A 22,321-nucleotide genomic window follows, 5' to 3' on the forward strand; every position below is an offset into this window, starting at 1 on the left:
GCCAACTCCACTTGACAGATACAGCAGGAAGACACCAGTGATCTTTTTGTCTATAATGGTGGCATTCTGAACACAACTGTGAGGGAGGCATTTTTGCAATTGACCTCCAATGTAGGGAGCATGCTTCCCACTGACCACCAATGTAAGGGGCATGTTTCCTGTTGATCCCCAATGAATTAGTTTAAGCAGGAGTTTGCCTGGAACTTGTGTTAGGAATTCCTCTGGGGGATAAAAAGGTTGAAAAAGACTGCTCTAAAGAATTGGTCTTAAAAGCAGTCGTCTTCTTCACCAACCTAGTACTTGAAAAGGTTGCATTTCCCCTGTTCTCATTATAATGTATGTGCTTGTTTCTGTCCACACGTGGTCTGTAGGTACCTCAGCACTTGCCTGCTCATCTCGGCGAACATCTTCAATTATGTGGTTGCTCTGCAGCCTCTCAACCAGAAATCTCCCAGAATCTCTAGTTCCCTGTTTTTCACCAGTTAGGTACATTCCATCTCTTCTTCTCAGGGGCATGCAGATCACATCCCACATACTCTGTAATCCATCATGTGAGGTAGTTCTCACCTAGTGTGATAATAGGGAACACCTTCACAGAGATTGTTCCCATTCACCATCCTACTAATTCTTCTTTTTGGTTAGGCCTCGTATAACTTCTGCCTAAACCTTGGCTTTGCACTTTTTGTACACTGCCTTGTTCTACTTTGTCACCTTTGCAACTTTCTGTGCCCATCTGCGGCCTTCCTTGGGCGCTCTTGCCCACACAGAGCCCTCTCCTTTAGCTTTAAAGGGTTTCTACCTTTATAAGAGGTTCTGTAAAAATGGAACCTTCTTCTCTTTGTTAAAGCGGAGTTCCAGTCAGTTTTGTGTTTATTAAAAGTCAGCAGCTACAAAAACTGACTTGGGCTTCATGACCCAGTGGGTAGGTTATCAGGGGACACCGGATGGTGGTACCCAGCAAATCTTTTGCCAGTCCAATGTCCATTCACCTGAAGGTAGTTGCGTATATCTCATAGTCTAAAAATCGCTCAAATAATTGTAAAATCTACAATGTGGGCTTCATAATAAAAATGTTGAACACCCCTGCCATAGATCATGATGCTTGATGTAAGTTGTGGAGTGGGTGGAGCTGTGTGCTGATGTCATGGCGTTCTCACGTTCCTGGAAGCGCGGGTGGTTTGTATACTTTGCCGGCAAAAAGTTTTTTACTGCGCAACCTTTAATTGGAACACTTTAAGTGCAATATTAATCTTTAATATATTTTTTACGAAGGTTTTACACTATGGGAGTGCTTTGTGTTTTCACTTCACTATCAAATTGAGGAGTATTGTGATGGACTTTCACTTTTAACAAAACTTGGAATACTAATTCCCTTTATGGACTTTATTTATTTATTTTATTATGTACCAATGAGCACAATTATGTTTGAAATGTAATTTTTGACACTTTTACACATTTTCAGAGTATAGTGCGGTTCAATAGCGTCGCTTGATGTAAGTTTGTTTTAGGCCAGCATTTTCCAGTATGATGTAGTATTGCATTTAGCCACAAAGGAACAAAATATACAATCCAAATAAAAAAGCACCTTGCCTTATATAAGTGAGAACAAATCTACATGAAATATCACACCTCTTTCTATGATTCCGCATCTATGTTTAATGTCAGAGACAATGTGAAGAAACCAGGTAACATAGAAGGTATACAGTATTTTTCCAGCATAAAATAGGCATTGCTGCTATTTCATTAATTTGCTTTTTTGAAGATGAAGGCAAACACATTCCATTTTGGGTCATGCAAGCACATAGCTCTGTTCTGTCTATTCCTTCTTGCACTATAATGTATAGTGTACTTTGTTCACATTTGCATTTGTTTTATTGTGGGAATAAACAAATTTATAATGGTTTTTGTCTCCTAGCCCACATAGTCATGAATTGGTACAGTATCTGCACATTTAGCTTTAATTAACATGTATGTAATGCTTGAAAACTGCAAAATATTAGGGCATCGATAAAGTACCATAGACTAGCTTCTATAATGTACGGATGGATGTATTAGTGTAGTATAAAATAAAAGCCACTAGAAAATTCTATATTAATTTAATGTTGCAAGCTAAAAATATAAATACAGAAAAGCTGATGATTTATAAACTGGCATACGGAGCTGATAGATCTTGTAACAGAGTTTGTAGTAAAAGTAAATAGTCTGTAATAACTTGTGGCTTCTAGTGATTCATCATTTCTTTAATTAGTTTCATCATGTTTAGAACAGGATGTAACATTTTAGGTTGTTTGTACATTGTGTAATATTCAATTTCCCAGGTTTACACCACAATCTTGGCTTATCTATCATAATGTTTAATTGCATTTTTAATTATTCTAACGCTAGACTGTTTAGACTGGCTGTTAACCAGTGAATGTATATGCGAATCTTTATTTTTACTTGAAAGGGAAAATGTATTTTCAGTGAGCTTATATTTTGAATTATACTTTTAACTAAAATTTGCCCAAGTGCGTATAGAACAGGGGTGGGCAAACGTTTTGACTTGAGGGCCGCAATGGGTTCATATATTGGACCGGAGGGCCGGACCAAGAGTAGATGAATGATGTGTATGTGTCATCCATAGTAAGTATAGTAATACTCCCCCATAGTAAGCATAGTAATTAATCCCCCATATAGTAATTCATCCCCCATATAGTAATTCATCCCCCATAGTAATTCATCCCCCATATAGTAATTCATCCCCCATATAGTAATTCATCCCCCATATAGTAATTCATCCCCTATAGTAATTCATCCCCCATAGTAATTCATCCCCCATATAGTAATTCATCCCCCATATAGTAATTCATCCCCCATATAGTAATTCATCCCCCATATAGTAATTCATCCCCATAGTAATTCATCCCCCATATAGTAATTCATCCCCCATATAGTAATTCATCCCCCATATAGTAATTCATCCCCCATAGTAATTCATCCCCCATATAGTAATTCATCCCCCATATAGTAATTCATCCCCCATATAGTAATTCATCCCCCATATTAAGTCCCCAAGTCCCCCCTGTGTCAATTCACTTACCTTTGCTCCGCGCGTTCCTCTCGTCGTCTTCCCGCGCCGTTCCGGTGTAGCATGAAAATCTGTCTCCTGTGAGGATCTGTCCCCCTCGACGTATCTGCGCATGTGCCAGTTTCAGGCATTAGCAGCCGATCGGCGATCTCCGGCACATGCGCAGATACGTCGAAGGGGACAGATCCTCATAGGAGACAGATTTTCATGCTACACCGGTCTTCAGGGCGGAGTGTGAGAGGAGCCTAGCGGGAGCCTAGCTCCGCGGGCCGGATTAAAAGGTCCGCCGGGCCGTATACGGCCCGCGGGCCGTAGTTTGCCCATTGCTGGTATAGAAGGTTGCTATTGCAATGTTAAAGTGGTTCTAAAGCCTAAGCATGTTCTACTTTCATTCATTCCCTGCATTAAGGTAAAAAAAAAATGTTTAGGTAGTAATATCACACCCCCCCTTACACTTCCCTGAGTCCGCACTCGATCCAGCGCTGTGCCTGTCTGTAGTGGCTCAGTCGCTCTCACAGGCTATGCTGAGGCAATGGGAGCCATTGGCTTCCATTGCTGTCAGTCAAATCTTGTGATGAGGGAGATGGGAGTTGGACCGAGCAGCACTGTCTGTGTCTATAGATGCAGGCAGTGCATCTCTGGATTGAGCCCATAGGATTGGCTCCTTTTCTCTTCAGAGTGCCCCCATAGCAAGTGCTGGTGGGGGATCCAAGAAGAGGAGGTTTGGGGCCACTCTGTGCAATTCCATTTCACAGAGCAGGTAAGTGTAACATGTTTGTTTTTAAAAAAACAACAATTTTACAGTCAGTTTGACCTTTACATTTTTAAATGCATGCTGTACCATGTTCCATCATTGTTCTGTCATTACAGTAGAATGGCAAGAAAAAAAGTGGTGTTTAGTTTTGTGTAGAGTGGAAAGGTTGCAACATCTGTCAGGTTCTCTTTTTTTTTTTTTTTTTTTTCTGTGATGACAGAAGGATTTCCCTTAACTTCCGGTTCCACTGAAACATCAGGAAATAAGGGTAAATTTCTCTAGTGGGAACATTGCTTATAAAGCCTATCAGATGTTCTAATCCATCTCTAACCTATCTATAACCAGGTTTTGACTTTAACTTTAAATATTCAGATTTTGAGATTGCAAACTAAGCTGTTATGTCACTACAATGTTCCGCAACGGATGCATAAAATTAAGATGCATAGGGACATTGCATTGTCAACAGTGAGATAGCATCTAGAATTGAGAGGGAAAATATGTAGTGAGCAAATATGTTCCGTGAGTACTTGTATAGCTAGCCACACCATTTATAGAAACTAAATTTTTTTTTTTTGCATAAACATAACACAAATTAAGATTATTTACATAAGTGGCCACGTTTGTGTGTGTGTGTGTGTGTTTGTGTATATATATATTATAATATAAAAATCCATCTAGTTTTTCTTTCAATTCAGATACATGATTATGAATCCTCTCTGTGCTGCACTGTTTTCTAGATCCAGTCAAGGAGTATAATTGCCCACCCTGGCCAGAAGTTGAAGTTTTGATTAAGAAATGCTTGAAGGAAAATCCCCAAGAACGTCCCACCTCTGCTAAGGTATATTTTTAATAGTTCTTCATACAAGAATTTCTAGCAGGGAAAAAAATGTGTGTGAGTGTGCGTGTGTATCAGATTGCCAAGAAGCTGAAGGTTTTAGTCAAAATTGTCCTCTTATCTTGAGAGAACAGAGCAAACTGGATATAAATAGGATAAAAAAAGTGGAAGATGCACAACAGGACAAAAGGACAAAGTACAACAGAATCCACAGTCCTAGAAACAGATGCCTTACAGGTCCTTACCCACAGTAAAACAGTCCATCTCAATGTAGCTAGCTGCAGAGTGCTCTACAGATCCAAGGCTGTAGTGATCCAAGTCCTGGTAGTTCCAGTCCCTGAAAACCCTCTCCAGGAAGGAGAGGGTATGCCCTTCTGAAACTGGGAATTCCACCAGGGGTGTATCCCCTTGGAAGGTTCCTGTTTCCTGGTGTGGTGAGTCCAAAGCTTTGCCTCTTACTCTGAGCTTGCCCTTAAACACATTCTCCCACCCACTGGGAGTAGCCCCTGGACACTGGCCCTTGCCTTGGACAACATGGGAGGGCAGTGAGAGTACTTTAGGCCAGGAGCAGTGAGTAGTAGGTTTGCATCACTCTTTATGTATTTTGTTGCCACATGGCCTAACATGCACTACTTTGAATGGTTTGTGTTATGTATAATGTTCCCATCCTGTTTGTGCATATTCCCACCCTCTTACAAAGTACAAAGCCCCCCCTGGCTCCAGGTATTATCTTGAGCACGTTACTCTGCTGAAGACTGGCACACCACAGTTTCAGCTGCTACTTTGTTCCAGTTTGACTCAGGTCTCTGCATCAGACTTTGCTGGGTTATCCTGCAGCCTTAGTCGTGGGACACAGGTCATCTTCTCGTATTATGCTCCACAGTCACAGTCCTTGCACCCGAGGGAATCGGCTAATGTCAGACATCAGATTGGGGGGGGGGTAATGGGACACAGAGGCTGACCAAAACACACTGTGGAATGTGAAACCTAAGAGCCAGGGAATTCTCAAATGGAAGAAAGAAGATAAGGGTGGGCAAGGTGCCCTCTTGCTTGAAGCTATAACAATGACCACCTGCTGGACCTAAGGTCTCTAGTATAGGATCCCTTTCCAAGAAACCCTAAAAGGTACTGATAGGTTCACCCACTTGCACACAAAATGCTGTTTGAGGGCCAACAGAGAGCAGACAATTGTATACACCTTCCAGGAGGTTTGTGCAGCTGTACACAGTGGAGGAAGTTTTAACTGCCTGTGGGGGGATCTGCCTATTTCCTGCCTTAACACATCCCTCTGACACTTTTCCAGACTTTAAAGATTGGGTGGACAAACCTCAGAGGCACTCCTTACAGTCCTGCAGTGGTGCCAGCATCTACATCTGAGTGCTACAGTTGCAAGAAAAAGTATGTGAACCCCTTGGGATTACGTGGAGTTTTGCATGAATTGGGCATAAAATGTGCTCTGAACGTCATCTAAGTAAGTCACAACAATAGAAGAACACAGTCTGCTGAACATAATACTACACAAACATTAGATGTTGCCATGGTTTAATTGCACATAACATGTAAACATTCACAGTGCAGGGAGGAAAAAGTATGTGAGGCCCTAGCTTAATGACATCTCCCAGAGCTAATTGGAGTCAGGAGTGAGCCAACCTTGACTCCAATCAGTGTGATGATATTGGATGTATTGCTGACAGCTGTCCTGCCCTTAAACACACACCTGTTTTGGGTTTACTGCTTTCAAGAAGCACTGTCTGATGTGAACCATGCCTCGCAGAAAAGCGCTCTCAGAAGACCTACGATCAAGAATTGTTGACTTGCATGAAGCTGGAAAGGGTTACAAAAGTATCCAAAAGCCTTGATGTTTGTGTGTCCACGGTAAGACAGACTGTCTACAAATGGAGAAAGTTTAGCACTGTTGCTACTCTCCCTAGGCATGGTCGTCCTGTAAAAATGACTGCAAGAGCACAGCGCAGAATGCTGCATGAGGTAAAGAAGAATCCCAGAGTGTCAGCTAAAGACCTACAGAAATCTCTGGCACATGCTAACATTTTTGTTGACACATCTACAATAAGGAAAACATTAAACAAGAATGGAGTACATGGGAGGACACCAAAAAGAATATTGCAGCACATTTGAAGTTTGCAAAAGAGCACCTGGATGTTCCACAGCACTACTGGCAAAATATACCGTGGACAGATGAAACCAAGATTGAGTTGTTTGGGAAGAACACACAACACTATGTGTGGAGAAAAAAAGGCACAGCACACCAACATCAAAACCTCATCCCCACTGTAAAACATGGCGGAGGGAGCATCATGGTTTGGGGCTGCTTTGCTGCCTCAGGGCCTGGACAGATTGTTGTCATTGATGGGAAAATGAATTCCAGAGTTTTTCAAGACATTTTGCAGGAAAACGTACGACCATCTGTCCGCCAACTGAAGCTCCGCAGAGGATGGGTGATGCAACAGGACAATGACACAAAGCATACAAGTAATTCAACAAAACAATGGCTGCAACAGCACAGAATACGCCTTCTGGAGTGGCCCAGTCAGAGTCCTGACCTCAACCCGATTGAAATGCTGTGGCATGACCTTAAGAGAGCGATTCACACCAGACATCCCAAGAATATTGCTACACTGAAACAGTTTTGTGAAGAGGTGTGGTCCAAAATTACTCCAGATCGTTGTGCATTTCTGATCTGCAACTACAGGAAACGTTTGGTTGAGGTTATTGCTGCCAAAGGAGGGTCATCCAGTTATTAAGTCCAAAGGTTCACATACATTTTCCTCCCTGCACTGTGAATGTTTACATGTTATGTGCAATTAAACCATGGCAACATCTAATGTTTGTGTAGTATTATGTTCAGCAGACTGTGTTCTTCTATTGTTGTGACTTAGATGACGTTCAGAGCACATTTTATGCCCAATTCATGCAAAACTCCACGTAATCCCAAGGGGTTCACATACTTTTTCTTGCAACTGTAGTCTTTGGTCCTCTTCATAGTCTGCCGGAGTATGATTACACTCCTGCGCATGTGCAGGAGGGCGCCGTCCTGGCACTCAGAGACCAGCCTTTCACTATAAGCTGAGCTGTACATATGCAGCTCAGTTTACAGCACCGGAGAGGAAAGTGAGCAAGCAGGTAGGGGCATTTTATTGCTGAGGAGACAATGTCTGAACTTCAGATTCGCTTTACAGCCTCTTTTGTTCTCTCAAGCGCACCTGTGCAACTGTGGTTGTTTGCCAAACTCTTGCAGTCTGGGATAAGTGCAGGGGGTGCAACCCCATATCAATCCTGGCTGATCCCTTAGTACTTCAGAAATTGTAGCTCCAACCTTGCAGTGCTTCATAGATGGTCTGTCAGACACCCCGAACCAAAATTTTCTTCTGACCCTCCTATCAGCACTGGTGCACAGGATCCTTTGGCTGCAGAACTGGTCTGTGGAAGTGTTTTGTAAGAAACATCTAGAAAGGATTCTATTTGACTCAGAACAAGTCTGATGAGGAATTGGACACCTTCATTAAGGATGTCGCTGACAGAAAAAGCAACTTCTTACCCAGTAAGAAGAATGCTAAGGTGTCCACTGCAAAGCTTGTCACTTCTGGGTTCTGAAAGCATTCCCTTCATCCCTCCCAGACTGCTTCTACAAGCAGTTCCTTCACAAGTCCTTGACATCCTGGCCAGCCAGGTGTGGTGCCACGTCCTGCTCACAAAGAAGGGGCAAGTGGGGGGATATCTGTGGGTCTTTTTGGCCACCTGGACTCGAGGCATTTCTTTTGCCCAAGAGGTATAGGCTGAAATTTTGTTCCTCAGTTTCTTCCTGCTTTGTTCCGTTCTCTCCAGTTAGAATGTGGGCCCATAAGATTGCCTTGCACCAGCCTCACTCTTTGGGAGTGATTGTACTAGTTCCCTCCAAGGAAAAGTTTAAGGGCTATTGTTCAAACCTGTTTATGGTTTCGAAGCCAAAGTGCTGATTTTTAAGCTTATGTCTGGATCCTTTTTGCTCCAGAAAGCTTCCTGCAGTCTGATTTTGCATGAGGGTCCTGGAACTCATTGTCTCCTCATTCAAGGTAAAGGTTGCCAAGTTTGTTTTTACTATAGGCCTCAACAGGTCATTACTGACTGCTTGGGACAAGCTCCCTCAGTTCCTGAACATGCTCATGTGCCTCTGTTCCAAGACCAGGCTGATCAGCCCTGCGTTAGTCAGGGAAGTTGTTCCTTCCATTGACAACAACAGATACCATTCTGTCAGGCTGGGGAGGTGTCCCAGAGACAGACAGTCCAAGGAACATGGTCGTGGAGGCAGTCTAGACTTCTGTTGACATTCTCCAAATGAGAGCCATTCACCTACCCCTGCTGTGTTGGACAAACCAGTTTCAGGGAAACCAACAAAGGTTTAGTTGGACAGTGACACAGCAGTGGTTTACATAAACCATCAGTGTGGAATCTGAAGCTGCATGACCCTTCTAGAAATGGACATAATTATGGCTTGGAGTGAAAGGCATGATTTAGCCTTGTTCTCAGTCCACATTACCAGAATACTGTAAAGAATTTGCTGCAAATTCTACCATGACTGTGTTGCAGGACTGAGATGGAGAGCATGCTGGTGATCTTTGTGACACCCAACTGGCCCAGAATGACCTGGTACTTGGGCAACCTATTGTCTCCTGGAGACACTGCATGGTCTTTTCCAGACTAGACCTGCTGTCCCAGCGATTGGTCTACCATCTTCTTTTAGGACTTGGCTTCAATAGCTTGGCTGTTGAAACCCAAGTCCTAAAAGATTGGGGTCTCTCTGACTCCAGTATTTGTATGATGCTTAAAGCTAGGAAATTGACCTCTCACATGATCTAACCCTGCACTTGGAAGGCTTTATTCGCATGGTGCAAGGTATATGACATTTCAGTCCAGACAGTACTCTATGGGACATATCCTGTCCTCACTTTAGAGTGGGTTGGAGCAGCATTTGGCCTTGAATAGCACATTTTTCCAGAAGGCCTGGTCTTTGCCTGTTTGTTTAATGACAAATTATAGGCTTGCTCTAATAGTGTTCTGTTCAGCAAAGGCTTTTTCCTGGCACACACCTTACGCAAGTTAATTTGGTGTAATCTCCTCTTAAATTATTCTTTTAAACTACTTCTGGAATAAAACAGTCCACCCTTGGGTTGAATTTGCTCAGCCAGTCCTGGACAAATTAACAGACGTTTGAAATCTACATAATTAAATTATTTTTCTTACACTGGAATTATTGATTTAAAATTATTTTGCAAACTTTTAAATCCCTTGCCAGACTAATAGGCATCCGTATCCTCTTTCCTAATGGCCTTAATTAGCTCTCTTAAACTTGGCATGCTGATGCCACCCATCAAACACAAGAGGACACCAGACCGTGGATATCAGTCAGGTTTCACCTGCATAGTCCTTTAAGGGCCAGTTCACACCACATGCAGTTCAGTTATTTTTTATATATCAAAAATGCATGGACAGTACGTTACATTTGTTCCAATGGCATAGTCCACACCAGTGAAGTCAGTTCCAGTGCATTTCAGTTCCAGAAAATAAAGTACAACATGCTACTTTTTTCCTGCACAAAACTGTAGTAGAAAGCATCGAAAATGCACCAGACCCCCCAGTACAGTGAAAAAAAAGAGGAAAAGGAAGAAATAAATTTACCTAAAAAATAAAATTATTTGCGATACTTACCTTTTTGAATTGACATCCGTGTAAAGTTAAACTTGTCCCGATGTCACCGAAGATCTACATATGGTGTCCAAAATTGGACTTTGCTTTCCCGCACCATCAACAGTCGGTGTACCCAACAACGCCTTCTATTGCGGGCATACAGTACCATCAGTGCAAAGGCCATAACTATGAATAAGATGCAGACATTTTCTCTACACAGCAGCATGCAAAGGACACTTCCAAGGGATAAACAGGAGATGATCTGGCAGTAAAAGTGACCTGAAAGCGCTGTCTTGATGAAAATAAAGATTTTGTATTTGAATTGAGCCACAAAAAGAGAAAAAAATAATCTGGAATGCATCCAGAAATGCATAAAATAAGCACATGCAGAAACGCATCTGGAACAGATTTGGAGGATGTTTGTGCTGGGAACTGGCCTTAAATGATAAGTTAACCTTCTGTAATATGCTACATGTTACACCCATATTCAGGGTGTAACATGTTATAGATGCTCCAGCCTCCGCTCCCCCCTGATCCCCCATTTTGACAGCAAGTGGAGGATCTTCAAAACCTCCCCCCCCCCCCCCAGCAGGGTGACCCCAGCTGCGGCATTCATTCAGTGTTCTGTGACTGTGAAAACTACAATTACTGACAGCCTTTGCAGTTGTCTTGTAGTTCTCAGTGAACTACCAGGGCACTGTTAAGCACTCTAGGTAGTTCATTGAGCTTCTTGTCACAGTGTAACTGCCTGCCCGTATTGGAGGTAGGAGTGGACAGCAACACAGACGGTCTGAAGGACCATGACATTACATCCACAATCTACTAATTGGGCGCAGTGCTTCACAGGCTCCTAGCAAAAAAAAATAAAATAATAAATGCATATTTTTTTAACCTGCAAAAAGTGTAATTTAATTTTTTTTTGTAAAGGTAAACTTATCCTTTAACCACTTGGCATACGCGCTATAGCCGAATGACTGCTACAGCTTGGTTGTCCAGTCCTGGGAGGGTGTCATATGATGTCTTTTACCACATGCTCAGCGGTTGCACTTTCCTCAGGCTGTCACAGCGTGAGGAAAGTACTGCCGATAACCGACAATTGTCAAGAGAACAGATCGGCACTGTGCCCAGCAGTGCTGCTCAGCAGTGCCACCCACCTGTGCCTAGCAGTGCCATCCATCAGTGCCCAGAAGTGCCGTCAGTGCTGCCTATCAATGCAGCCTCATCAGTGCCAGCTCATCAGTGCTGCCTATCCGTACCATCTCATCAGTGCCCATCAGTGCCGCCTATCAGTGCCCATCATTGCTGCCTATCTGTGCAGCCTCATCAATGCACATCAGTGAAGGAGATGCAAAATGCTATAATAGAAATAAAGAAAAACTTTTTATTCAACTTTTTTGCTCTTTTTTTTTGTTTATAGCTCAAAACATAAATAAATACCACCAAAAGAAAGCTCTATTTGTGTGAAAAGAATAACAATTTCATATGATTACAATGTTACATGACCACGCAATTGTCATTCAAAATGTGATAGCGCTGAAAGCTGAAAATTGACCGTACATCTCATCACAACTAATTTGTACATGCAGGTGGATTATACCTTGATTTTTTTCAGGAGAAATTGAGCTTTCATATGGTGGTAAATGGTAATGGATAGCTCACTGATTTTTTTTTTTTATCAAAGGAAAATTGGCCCAAAATAGTAAAAAAAAAATCATTTTTTTATTTAGCTGTGTGTTTCTTGTTACTACTATAACCTACCACCAAAGAACAACCCAAAATAAATTCTCCAGCTCTTGATGATCGCAACGATACCATATATGTGTATGTTATTTGTTGTTTGTACCTGTAGTACAACACAGAAACAATAGTGTGCATTTAGTTTTTGTCCTTTTTTTTTTTTTTTCTTTTTCTAAAACACACTGACACCGATTTTTTTTTTTTTTTTTTTTTTTTTAATCCTGAACTTTGACCCTGACCTTGACCCAAACACTAATCCTGGCACTGAACTAGATCAAACCTTAATCTAGATATTTTTCTTTATTTTTTATTTTATTTCTTAATATGTATTTATTTATTTTACAAACTTTTTTTTCTCTGTGCCAGGAGTTATAGTGATACAGTCAGGTCCATAAATATTGGAACATCGACACAATTCTAACATTTTTGGCTCTATACACCACCACAATGGATTTGAAATGAAACGAACAAGATGTGCTTTAACTGCAGACTGTCATCTTTAATTTGAGGGTATTTACATCCAAATCAGGTGAAGGGTGTAGGAATTACAACAGTTTGCATATGTGCCTCCCACTTGTTAAGGGACCAAAAGTAATGGGACAATTGGCTTCTCAGCTGTTCCATGGCCAGGTGTGTGTTATTCCTTCATTATCCCAATTACAATGAGCAGATAAAAGATCCACAGTTCATTTCAAGTGTGCTATTTGCATTTGGAATCTGTTGCTGTCAACTCTCAAGATGAGATCCAAAGAGCTGTCACTATCAGTGAAGCAAGCCATCATTAGGCTGAAAAAAACAAAACAAACCCATCAGAGAGATAGCAAAAGCATTAGGCGTGGCCAAAACAACTGTTTGGAACATTCTTAAAAAGAAGGAATGCATCGGTGAACTCAGCAACACTAAAAGACCCGGAAGACCACGGAAAACAACTGTGGTGGATGACTGAAGAATTCTTTCCCTGGTGAAGAAAACACCCTTCACAACAGTTGGCCAGATCAAGAACACTCTCCAGGAGGTAGGTGTATGTGTCGAAGTCAACAATCAAGCGAAGACTTCACCAGAGTGAATACAGAGGGTTCACCACAAGACGTAAACCATTGGTGAGCCTCAAAAACAGGAAAGCCAGATTAGAGTTTGCCAAACAACATCTAAAAAAGCCTTCACAGTTCTGGAACAACATCCTATGGACAGATGAGGCCAAGATCAACTTGTACCAGAGTGATGGGAAGAGAAGAGTATGGAGAAGGAAAGGAACTGCTCATGATCCTAAGCATACCACCTCATCAGTGAAGCATGGTGGTGGTAGTGTCATGGCGTGGGCATGTATGGCTGCCAATGGAACTGGTTCTCTTGTATTTATTGATGATGTGACTGCTGACTAAAGCAGCAGGATGAATTCTGAAGTGTTTCGGGCAATATTATCTGCTCATATTCAGCTAAATGCTTCAGAACTCATTGGACGCCACTTCACAGTGCAGATGGACAATGACCAAAAGCATACTGCAAAAGCAACCAAAGAGTTTTTCAAGGGAAAGAAGTGGAATGTTATGCAATGGCCAAGTCAATCACCTGACCTGAATCCGATTGAGCATGCATTTCACTTGCTGAAGATAAAACTGAAGGGAAAATGCCCCAAGAACAAGCAGGAACTGAAGACAGTTGCAGTAGAGGCCTGGCAGAGCATCACCAGGGATGAAACCCAGCGTCTGGTGATTTCTATACGTTCCAGACTTCAGGCTGTAATTGGCTGCAAAGGATTTGCAACCAAGTATTAAAAAGTGAAAGTTTGATTTATGATTATTATTCTGTCCTATTACTTTTGGTCCCTTAACAAGTAGGAGGCACATATGCAAACTGTTGTAATTCCTACACCGTTCACCTGATTTGGATGTAAATACCCTCAAATTAAAGCTGACAGTCTGCAGTTAAAGCACATCTTGTTCGTTTCATTTCAAATCCATTGTGGTGGTGTATAGAGCCAAAAATGTTACAATTGTGTCGATGTCCCAATATTTATGGACCTGACGGTACAATGTATCTCTCTTCTCCATTCATCGAGAGAGAGAAAAGCAAGGGGGCCGGGCTGTACAGTGACTGATCACTGTGATAGCCAATCAGAGGCTATCACAGCGATCATGTGACCCGGAGTCGGGAGTCCTGGGTCCCGATCATTAGAACGGGATCCGTGGCTCTTAGTGACACCGCGGTCTTGGTGCTGGGAGCACGCCGAGCGTAAAGCTCACCATACACTGTACAATCTTCTTTAGATCTGCCTTTAACTATGTAACTATGTAGTGCAAGGGCCTGCCTGATTGGATACAGAATGACTGGATAGATGGGTCCTCCTATTATATACAGTGGGGCAAAAAAGTATTTAGTCAGCCCCAAAGCATGATGTTGCCACCCCCATGCTTCACAGTAGGTATGGTGTTCTTTGGATGCAACTCAGCATTCTCTCTCCTCCAAACATGACGAGTTGTGTTTTTACCAAACAGTTCTATTTTGGTTTCATCTGACCATATGACATTCTCCCAATCCTCTTCTGGATCATCCAAATGCTCTCTAGCAAACTTCAGACAGGCCTGGACATGTACTGGCTTAAGCAGGGGGACACGTCTGGCACTGCAGAATCTGAGTCCCTGGCAGCTTAGTGTGTTACTGATGGTAGCCTTTGTTACGTTGGTCCCAGCTCTCTGCACTAGGTCCCCCCGTGTGGTCCTGGGATTTTTGCTCACCGTTCTTGTGATCATTTTGACCCCACGGGGTGAGATCTTGCGTGGAGCCCCAGATCGAGGGAGATTATCAGTGGTCTTGTATGTCTTCCATTTTCTAATTATTGCTCCCACAGTTGATTTGTTCACACCAAGCTGCTTGCCTATTGCAGATTCAGTCTTCCCAGCCTGGTGCAGGTCTACAATTTTGTTTCTGGTGTCCTTTGACAGCTCTTTGGTCTTCACCATAGTGGAGTTTGGAGTGTGACTTTTTGAGGTTGTGGACAGGTGTCTTTTACACTGATAACAAGTTCAAACAGGTGCCATTGATACAGGTAATGAGTGCAGGACAGAGGAGCCTCTTAAAGAAGAAGGTACAGGTCTGTGAGAGCCAGAAATCGTGCTTGTTTGTAGGTGACCAAATACTTATTTTCCACCATAATTTACAAATAAATTCTTTCCAAATCAGCCAATGTGATTGTCTGGATTTTTTTTCTCATTTTGTCTCTCATAGTTGAGGTCTACTTACGATGCCAATTACAGGCCTCTTTCATCTTTTTAAGTGGGAGAACTTGCACAATTGATGGCTGATTAAATACTTTTTTGCCCTACTGTAGTTTTGGTAAAAAGGAGATTGTACAGACATTGTACAATCAGATTGTATAGTGTACTGCAATTTTTATATACCGAAAATGAAGTAGTCGCACTTTGGTGACATTAATTTTGCCACATGAAAAAACAAGTGACAAGCACAGCAAAACGCACTGTAAGAAATGTGCAAACCACAACTCACAAAATGTCCCATGAACTATTTTGCCGCTTGATTCAGTGGGCTGCCCCATGCGTGTTGCAGGAAAAACTAGCCAAAAAACATGTGCTCCCTCTACGCTAGATGTGAATGGGGCCTAAAAATGAAATTGGTGTTTACACAAGAACAATGAAGTTCTATTCATATCTGCACATTTCGAAATGCATAGCAAGTTACTCATAAAATGCTCACTCCAAGCGCAGGTAGCAAAAAAGTGTGCCAAAAACGTGCCATGCTTCACTTTTGTGCTTCACATACTCAAAACAAAGTTTGAGTTTTTTTGGGGCGTTTGCTGTGCGTAGGGAAGCCCATTCAAGTGAATAGGTCGCCCTATGTGTGATGCGCAAATATGCTTCACTACACCTCCCCCAAAAAAGCAAGTTCCTGCTATGCAGAGACATGAACGAGGCCTGACAGCTGATTGTCTCCGTCTACTCCTTCGTATGTACTTGTATAAAGATGGCCATCCACTATGCAATCTGATTGTTTAACCTCTGTATAATTTCCTAGATTTACGAAAGCTATGGAATATGAGGACACACCTGACCTATTCATTCAATTTGTATCAAATCAGACAGGCCATTGCATCACACAGCTGATTGTACAATCTCATTTAGATCTACCATCAGATTCTATGATGTATGGTCACCTTAAGCGTAGAAGAAGGAAAGTGGGTGGAAATGAAACAAGAGGTGGTGTAGTAATGAGGGAGGTGTGGTCCGGAGTGGTAGTACACACCCTGTCCTTTGAGGCATAAGGCAGTGCATGATGGGAAACGATCTACAGGAAGTGATGGAAGCAGAAAGCGTTTTTTAAAAATTCAAATTTGAGAGGTGAAAATTCAAAGTGTCTGTGGATGAGTTAAGTGAGAGAGAACATGGATGGGCAGGAGGGCTGGTTTGAACAGAAAAGACATTAGGAGAGGCTTCTATTTATTATGAAAAGTGAAATTCTGGCTAAAAGGTGAGCCTTTAGTGCAGGGAATGCGTTTTAAAGAGGTGTTAAACCCAAAAGCAAACATACACGGCTCAAAAAAATTTGAACCTTTTGAAAACACATCAGATCTCAATGGGGAAAAATCTCATGCTGAACATCTATACTGATATGGACTGGGTAATGTGTTAGGAACGTAAGAATGCCCCATCGTTTGATGGAAATGAAAACTATCACCTTACAGAGGACTGAATTCAAAGACACCCAAAAATCAAAATGGAAAAATGATGCAGCAGGTTAGTCCATTTTGCTGACATTTCATTGCAGCAACTCAAAATGTTACTCAGTAGTTTGTATGGCTCCCACATGCCTGTATGCATGCCTGACAACTTCGGGGCATGCTCTTAATGAGATGACGGATGGTGTCCTGGGGTATTTCCTCCCAGATCTGGATCAGGGCATCACTGAGCTCCTGGACAGTCTGAGGTGCAACCTGGCGGTGTCGGATGGACCGAAACATGATATCCCAGAGGTGTTCTATTGGATTTAGGTCAGGTGAGCGTGGGGGCCATTCAATGGTATCAATTCCTTCATCCTCCTGGAACTGCCTGCATACATGAGGCCAGATGTTGTCATGCACCAGGAGGAATCCAGGACCCATTGCACCAGCGTAGGGATTGACAATGGGTCCAAGGATTTCATCCCGATACCTAATGGCAGTCAAGGTGCCATTGTCTAGCCTGTAGAGGTCTGTGCATCCCTCCATGGATATGCCTCCCCAGACCATCACTGACCCACCACCAAAACACTCATGCTGAACAATGTAACAGGCAGCATAACATTCTCCATGACTTGTCCAGACCCTTTCATGTCTGTCACATGTGCTCAGGGTGAACCTGCCCTCATCTGTGAAAAGCACAGGGCGCCAGTGGTGGACCTGCCAATTCTGGTGTTCAATGGCAAATGCCAGTCGAGCCCTATGGCGCCAGGCAGTGAACACAGGGCCCACTTCTGAATGTCGGGCTCTCAGGCCACCCTCACAAAATCTGTTTCTGATTGGTCAGAGACAATCACACAAGTGGCCAGCTGGAGGTCATTTTGTAGGGCTCTGGCAGTGCTCATCCTGTTCCTCCTTGAACAAAGGAGCAGATACCGATCCTGCTGATTGGTTAAGGACCTTCTATGGCCCTGTCCAGCTCTCCTAGAGTAACTGCCTGTCTCCTGGAATCTTCTCCATGCTCTTGAGATTATGTTGGAAGACACAGCATCCCTTCTGGCATATTGATGTGCCATCCTGGAGGAGTTGAACTGCCTGTGCAACCTCTGTAGGGTCCAGGTATCGCCTAATATTACCAGTAGTGACACTGACCCTAGCCAAATGCAAAACTAGTAAAAAAACAGAAAAGATGAGTAGGTAAATAAATGTAAGTGGCCTCCACCTGTAAAACCATTCCTGTTTTGGGGATCATCTCATTGTTGCCCATCTAGTGCACCTGTTGTTAATTTCATTGACACCAAAGCAGCTGAAACTGATTAACAACCCCCTTTGCTACTTAAATGACCAGATCAATATCCCAGAAGTTTAATTGACTTAATGCTATACTCTGAAAAAGTGTTCCTTTAATTTTTTTGAGCAGTGTATATTATATTGCAGCTTACAAATTCTCAGATGTGATGGCTGCATTAGTTTTTTCTTTTAAAGCATTCTTTTCTTTATTTTCATCTGGTAAACCAGGCAGTAAGTCTGTTTTTTTAAACAAAACATTCTTTCCTTCAAATGTAACTAAGAACCTTTTCACATGAGCGGTCCAATCAGGTCCGCCTGTTGGTTTTTCAGGTGGACCTAATTGGATTATCCCCCAGTCCGATCCAGTCCACTATAAAAAAAAAATGGAAAGGGATCTGTTTCCCTCTGTCTAGGTGGACCAGAGGGCAGTCAGATATAAAGGGACAGTTGGTCTGTTTACACCCGACCACCTATACAGCAGAGTGGGTTCTTTCCATGTCCACTCCACATGAACTGAGCGGACACAGACCTGTCATCTGCCTGCTCTGCTCAGCAGGGGATCAGCAGACAGATCCCTTGATGAGCAAAACCGATCCACCCCTTGTGATAGGGGGCCTTGTATAGCGTTGAGACAAACCATTTACCATTTTTTATTTATTCAGGTAAAACCTTTATCCCAAAATAAAAAAAAAAGGTTGCTCTAACTGCTTGTGTAACTTCAGTGTTAGCTAAAGTTTGGCTTCAAGTTGTTTGTGTATTTAAATCTGCTAGTACATCCAACACTCCCCTCCCCCAGAATGACAGTACTGCTGTCCAAAGGTGCCCCTATACTCCATCAAGAGTGGGGGGGGGGGACACACACACTCTAATACAGAGTTTGTTACTGGCTAGATCACCAGGTGAAAACAAAGGGGAAAAAACTTAACACTAATGCAGCCACTACACCTAATGATTGCTAAGCTTCAATATATTACATTTTTGGTTTGGGGTTTTTAATACTGTTTAAAACCGATGAACTTTAGATCCACTATAAAAGTTGCAGCTGAAATGGATTTTTTTTTTAAATTGATTTTGACCTGGTCACCACGCCAGCAACATACTTCCTGTCTTAGGGTAGCTTGTCTATGGAGAAGTAAAGGAAGTATCCTTGTACAGCAGAATTTCTGGAGAAAGGGTAGTGTTAAATGGACTAGTAAATTTAGATTTACATAGTTTTGCAACAATTTAAATCATATCACCAGCTAACACTTTTTAAGCAGTTACCAAAGCAGTGTGTTTTTTGTGGGGGGTATAAAAGTTTTAAATTGAGACCTGTCAAAGTTAAATAGTATATCTTAATCTCCTAACTTCCATTTTTGCTGCACAGCTTGATCTGTTAAAATAAGTTGTAAAAATAACTTACTGGCAGAATGACACGTAATCAAACTTGTTACAGGGGAAGTCAGAAAAATACTGCTTTGGTAGTGCTAGTGACAGTGCATCATATATACAGTATGTCATTTTTGTATTTTGCCTTTACTACTACTTTAAATCACCCAAACATGATATACTTTCTGAAAGCAGGGGCTCTGCTGAATAAAATGGTGGTAGTTGCACAGCTGGTTATTAAACCCATGTTTCCAGTAAAAAAAAATACACTAAAGTTTATTTTAATGCAAACAAACACAACGGAATTTCCAGTTTTTGGTAAAAGATAAAAGATGAGGTTAAATGGAGCGTGGCTGCGTGAACAGCACACTTGTGGAGCTCCTGGGCATCTGAGCCTAACTATTGCTCCTTACACCCGCTAAAAACTGCACATTACCACAGAGGAGGATTCCTAAGCAGAAGCCGCAGAGGAACAGACACCGAGAGACACCTCTGACCTGGTGATGCATCACTTTTTTTTTTTTACCTCCCAGGCTCCAGACTCTCTGGCAGCCTCCTCTTCCAATATGGTCCTGGCGGGGTCCCCTCACAGAGCACGTTCCCTTGGCTCTCCTTCTCCCAACACTTACAATGAGGAAGAAGACTTCTTGCACAGCGGCACCTTTGCCAGAGCGGCTCGTAGGGCTGAGACATGCCTCACTACTGCAACACCAGACACCTTACCCGCTGACCTGCAAGTGCTGCTGAAATATTTACTAAGGGAGACTTTGATGCCTTAGCTGACGTGTGGAGAAGTCTTTCCGGGAAGACATAGTTACTCTGCAGCAAACTACCTCCAGATTCACAGACCACTTGGACTCTGTAGAAACTACCTTATCTGGCACCACGCAGAAATTACAGTCCATGGACTTCCAGCTTGCCTCTGCCCTCTCCTAACTGGCTAAGATGCAGCTCCATCTGGAAGATATGGAAGACTGCAGCCGCAGAACTAACATCAGAATACAGGGGCTGCCAGAAGCAACCGTGGCTGCTGACCTCCGTTCCACAGTACTAAGCATCTAAGCTAAACCATCTGCTGGGATATGTTCTCCTTGAAGATATTGAAGCGGACAGAGTCTACAGGACACTGGGACCCAGACCTGCAGACCCTAACCGATCCTGAGACGTTCTCGTCCGGGTTCATTTTTACAAGCAAAAGGAAAAAATACTGAGGAAAGTTTGGCACAGCAAACCATTGATTTTGATGGTGCCTCCCTGCAACTGCTACCAGACTTCTCAAGAAATACACTCCACAGAAGAGCACTTCTGAGACCTCTGCTAGATAAACTGCGAGATGTCTGGGGCTATCCATATCACTTTACTGTGAAGAAAGGCACTGAGAATTTCCAAATTCACTCAGTGGCCGATGTCCCTGCCATGCTTGATAGCCTGAGCTTCCACACCTCAGCCCAGAATTCCAGGTGACCTGCCCAGGCCTGGGAAGCAAGCCTTAGACCAGACCAGCATACCCGCTACCCACCACCAAACAGAGGGACCTCCTGAGGACCATCCTAGTACCAGGCAGTACCCTCATAGGACCTCCGGCCATCTGGGATCTCTATATGCGCATTAAGATTGCGCTTCCGGTGAGTGGGCACCTTTCCATACTTTCACATCTGGTTGCTGGATCAGTGTTCATACTGGGCAAATCATGTTATAATATACCATCTTGGACTCTTCATTTATACTTCCAATATACCACCTTGGACTCTTCATTTACACTTATTATTTGCATAAGATTTGTTTCATATTGGTTATCACTCACTTTAGTGCTGCACTTTATTTACATATGCTTGATAGCCTGGTGATCCCTCGGTTTACTGTGGATGACTGGCTTGGTGTGCTGTCAGATGCGGAGCCACCTCGCTCACAGAGACAAAGAGCAGCATTCCAACGTTCAACTAGGAGGCAACAACCTACTTCTCTCGGTAGTGCTGCTGGGAGCAGAGGACATGAGGACGGACTTCTCCTGCGACCCTTCAACAGACTGGTCTATGGTACTTGTGTATATTCTTCCATGGATCGGTCTGGTTTTCTTCACATACAGGACATTAACGCTGCAGCTGACCAGCACCCGTGCCTCAATCCGGGTACAGCTCTGCTGAACACAAACAGGGGGTTATTTATTAAAACTGGAGTGTGCAAAATCTGGTACAAATCTGCATAAAAACCAGTCGGCTTCCAGGTTTTATTGCCAAACCTTAAATGAACAAGCTGAAGTTAGAAGCTGAATCTGCACCAGATTCTGAGTGCTCCAGTTTTAGTAACTCTACCCCACAGTGCTTTAACTGTCTGTGTTCTGCCCTCTCAGGTTTTCGCTATAATAATAGTACCCTCAACATTAAAACATAAAATTGCCTGCACGGGACTCTCAGGTATTTCTTATGAGGGGGCCTATGCTTCACTTGTTGAATTATAGGTATGTTGTATTCATACTTGGTGACTCCTACCTTTTGAGATTACTTTTATTTGGAAGCCAATGCTACCTCTTGGATTCGAACGTTGGATAATGCTGACTGCTGCCTGGGTGGGAACTGTGTAAGTATCCTGGCTCCTGCTGACCACATTTAACCTCTCTTCCCACTTGTTAGGTGGAATGTTTAACCTCCCTGGAGGTATTCCCGAGTGTAGCTTGGGGTAAAGTTTCAGCACCACAAGAGGTAACCCCCAGCTATACTTGGGAATACCCTGCAACGCTGCTTCAGGATCTCTTCTTCACGTACCTTGTCCTGCGCTCCCGCAATGTCCCCCCTGCAGTGTCCCTGGCAATGTCCTCCAGCCAATGCCGGCATCTGTCTTCCGGGTTCCGTTTCCTGCGACATCAGGACGTACGGGGACAGAACGGTGGGAAATTTAAAAATGTGAAAAACTGACATTCAT

At 42.9% G+C, this 22,321-nt stretch overlaps 1 protein-coding gene across 6 annotated transcripts in view; it reads left to right on the forward strand.

Annotated features, from left to right (window-relative positions):
- Nucleotides 1–22,321, forward strand: part of LRRK2 (leucine rich repeat kinase 2) — a 362,321-nt gene that overhangs the window by 276,641 nt on the left and 63,359 nt on the right. For all 6 annotated transcript variants that reach the window (XM_089685047.1, XM_089685063.1, XM_089685038.1 and 3 more), the window contains one exon: nt 4,559–4,659. In XM_089685047.1, coding sequence (XP_089541173.1) covers nt 4,559–4,659 — 101 coding nt within the window. The remainder of the gene's footprint in view (nt 1–4,558; nt 4,660–22,321) is intronic.

Source organism: Staurois parvus, unplaced genomic scaffold (genome assembly GCF_062004578.1).
Source record: "Staurois parvus isolate SC_StPar_1 unplaced genomic scaffold, SC_StPar_1.0 ptg000019l, whole genome shotgun sequence".
In the NCBI taxonomy this organism is placed as follows: domain Eukaryota; kingdom Metazoa; phylum Chordata; class Amphibia; order Anura; family Ranidae; genus Staurois; species Staurois parvus.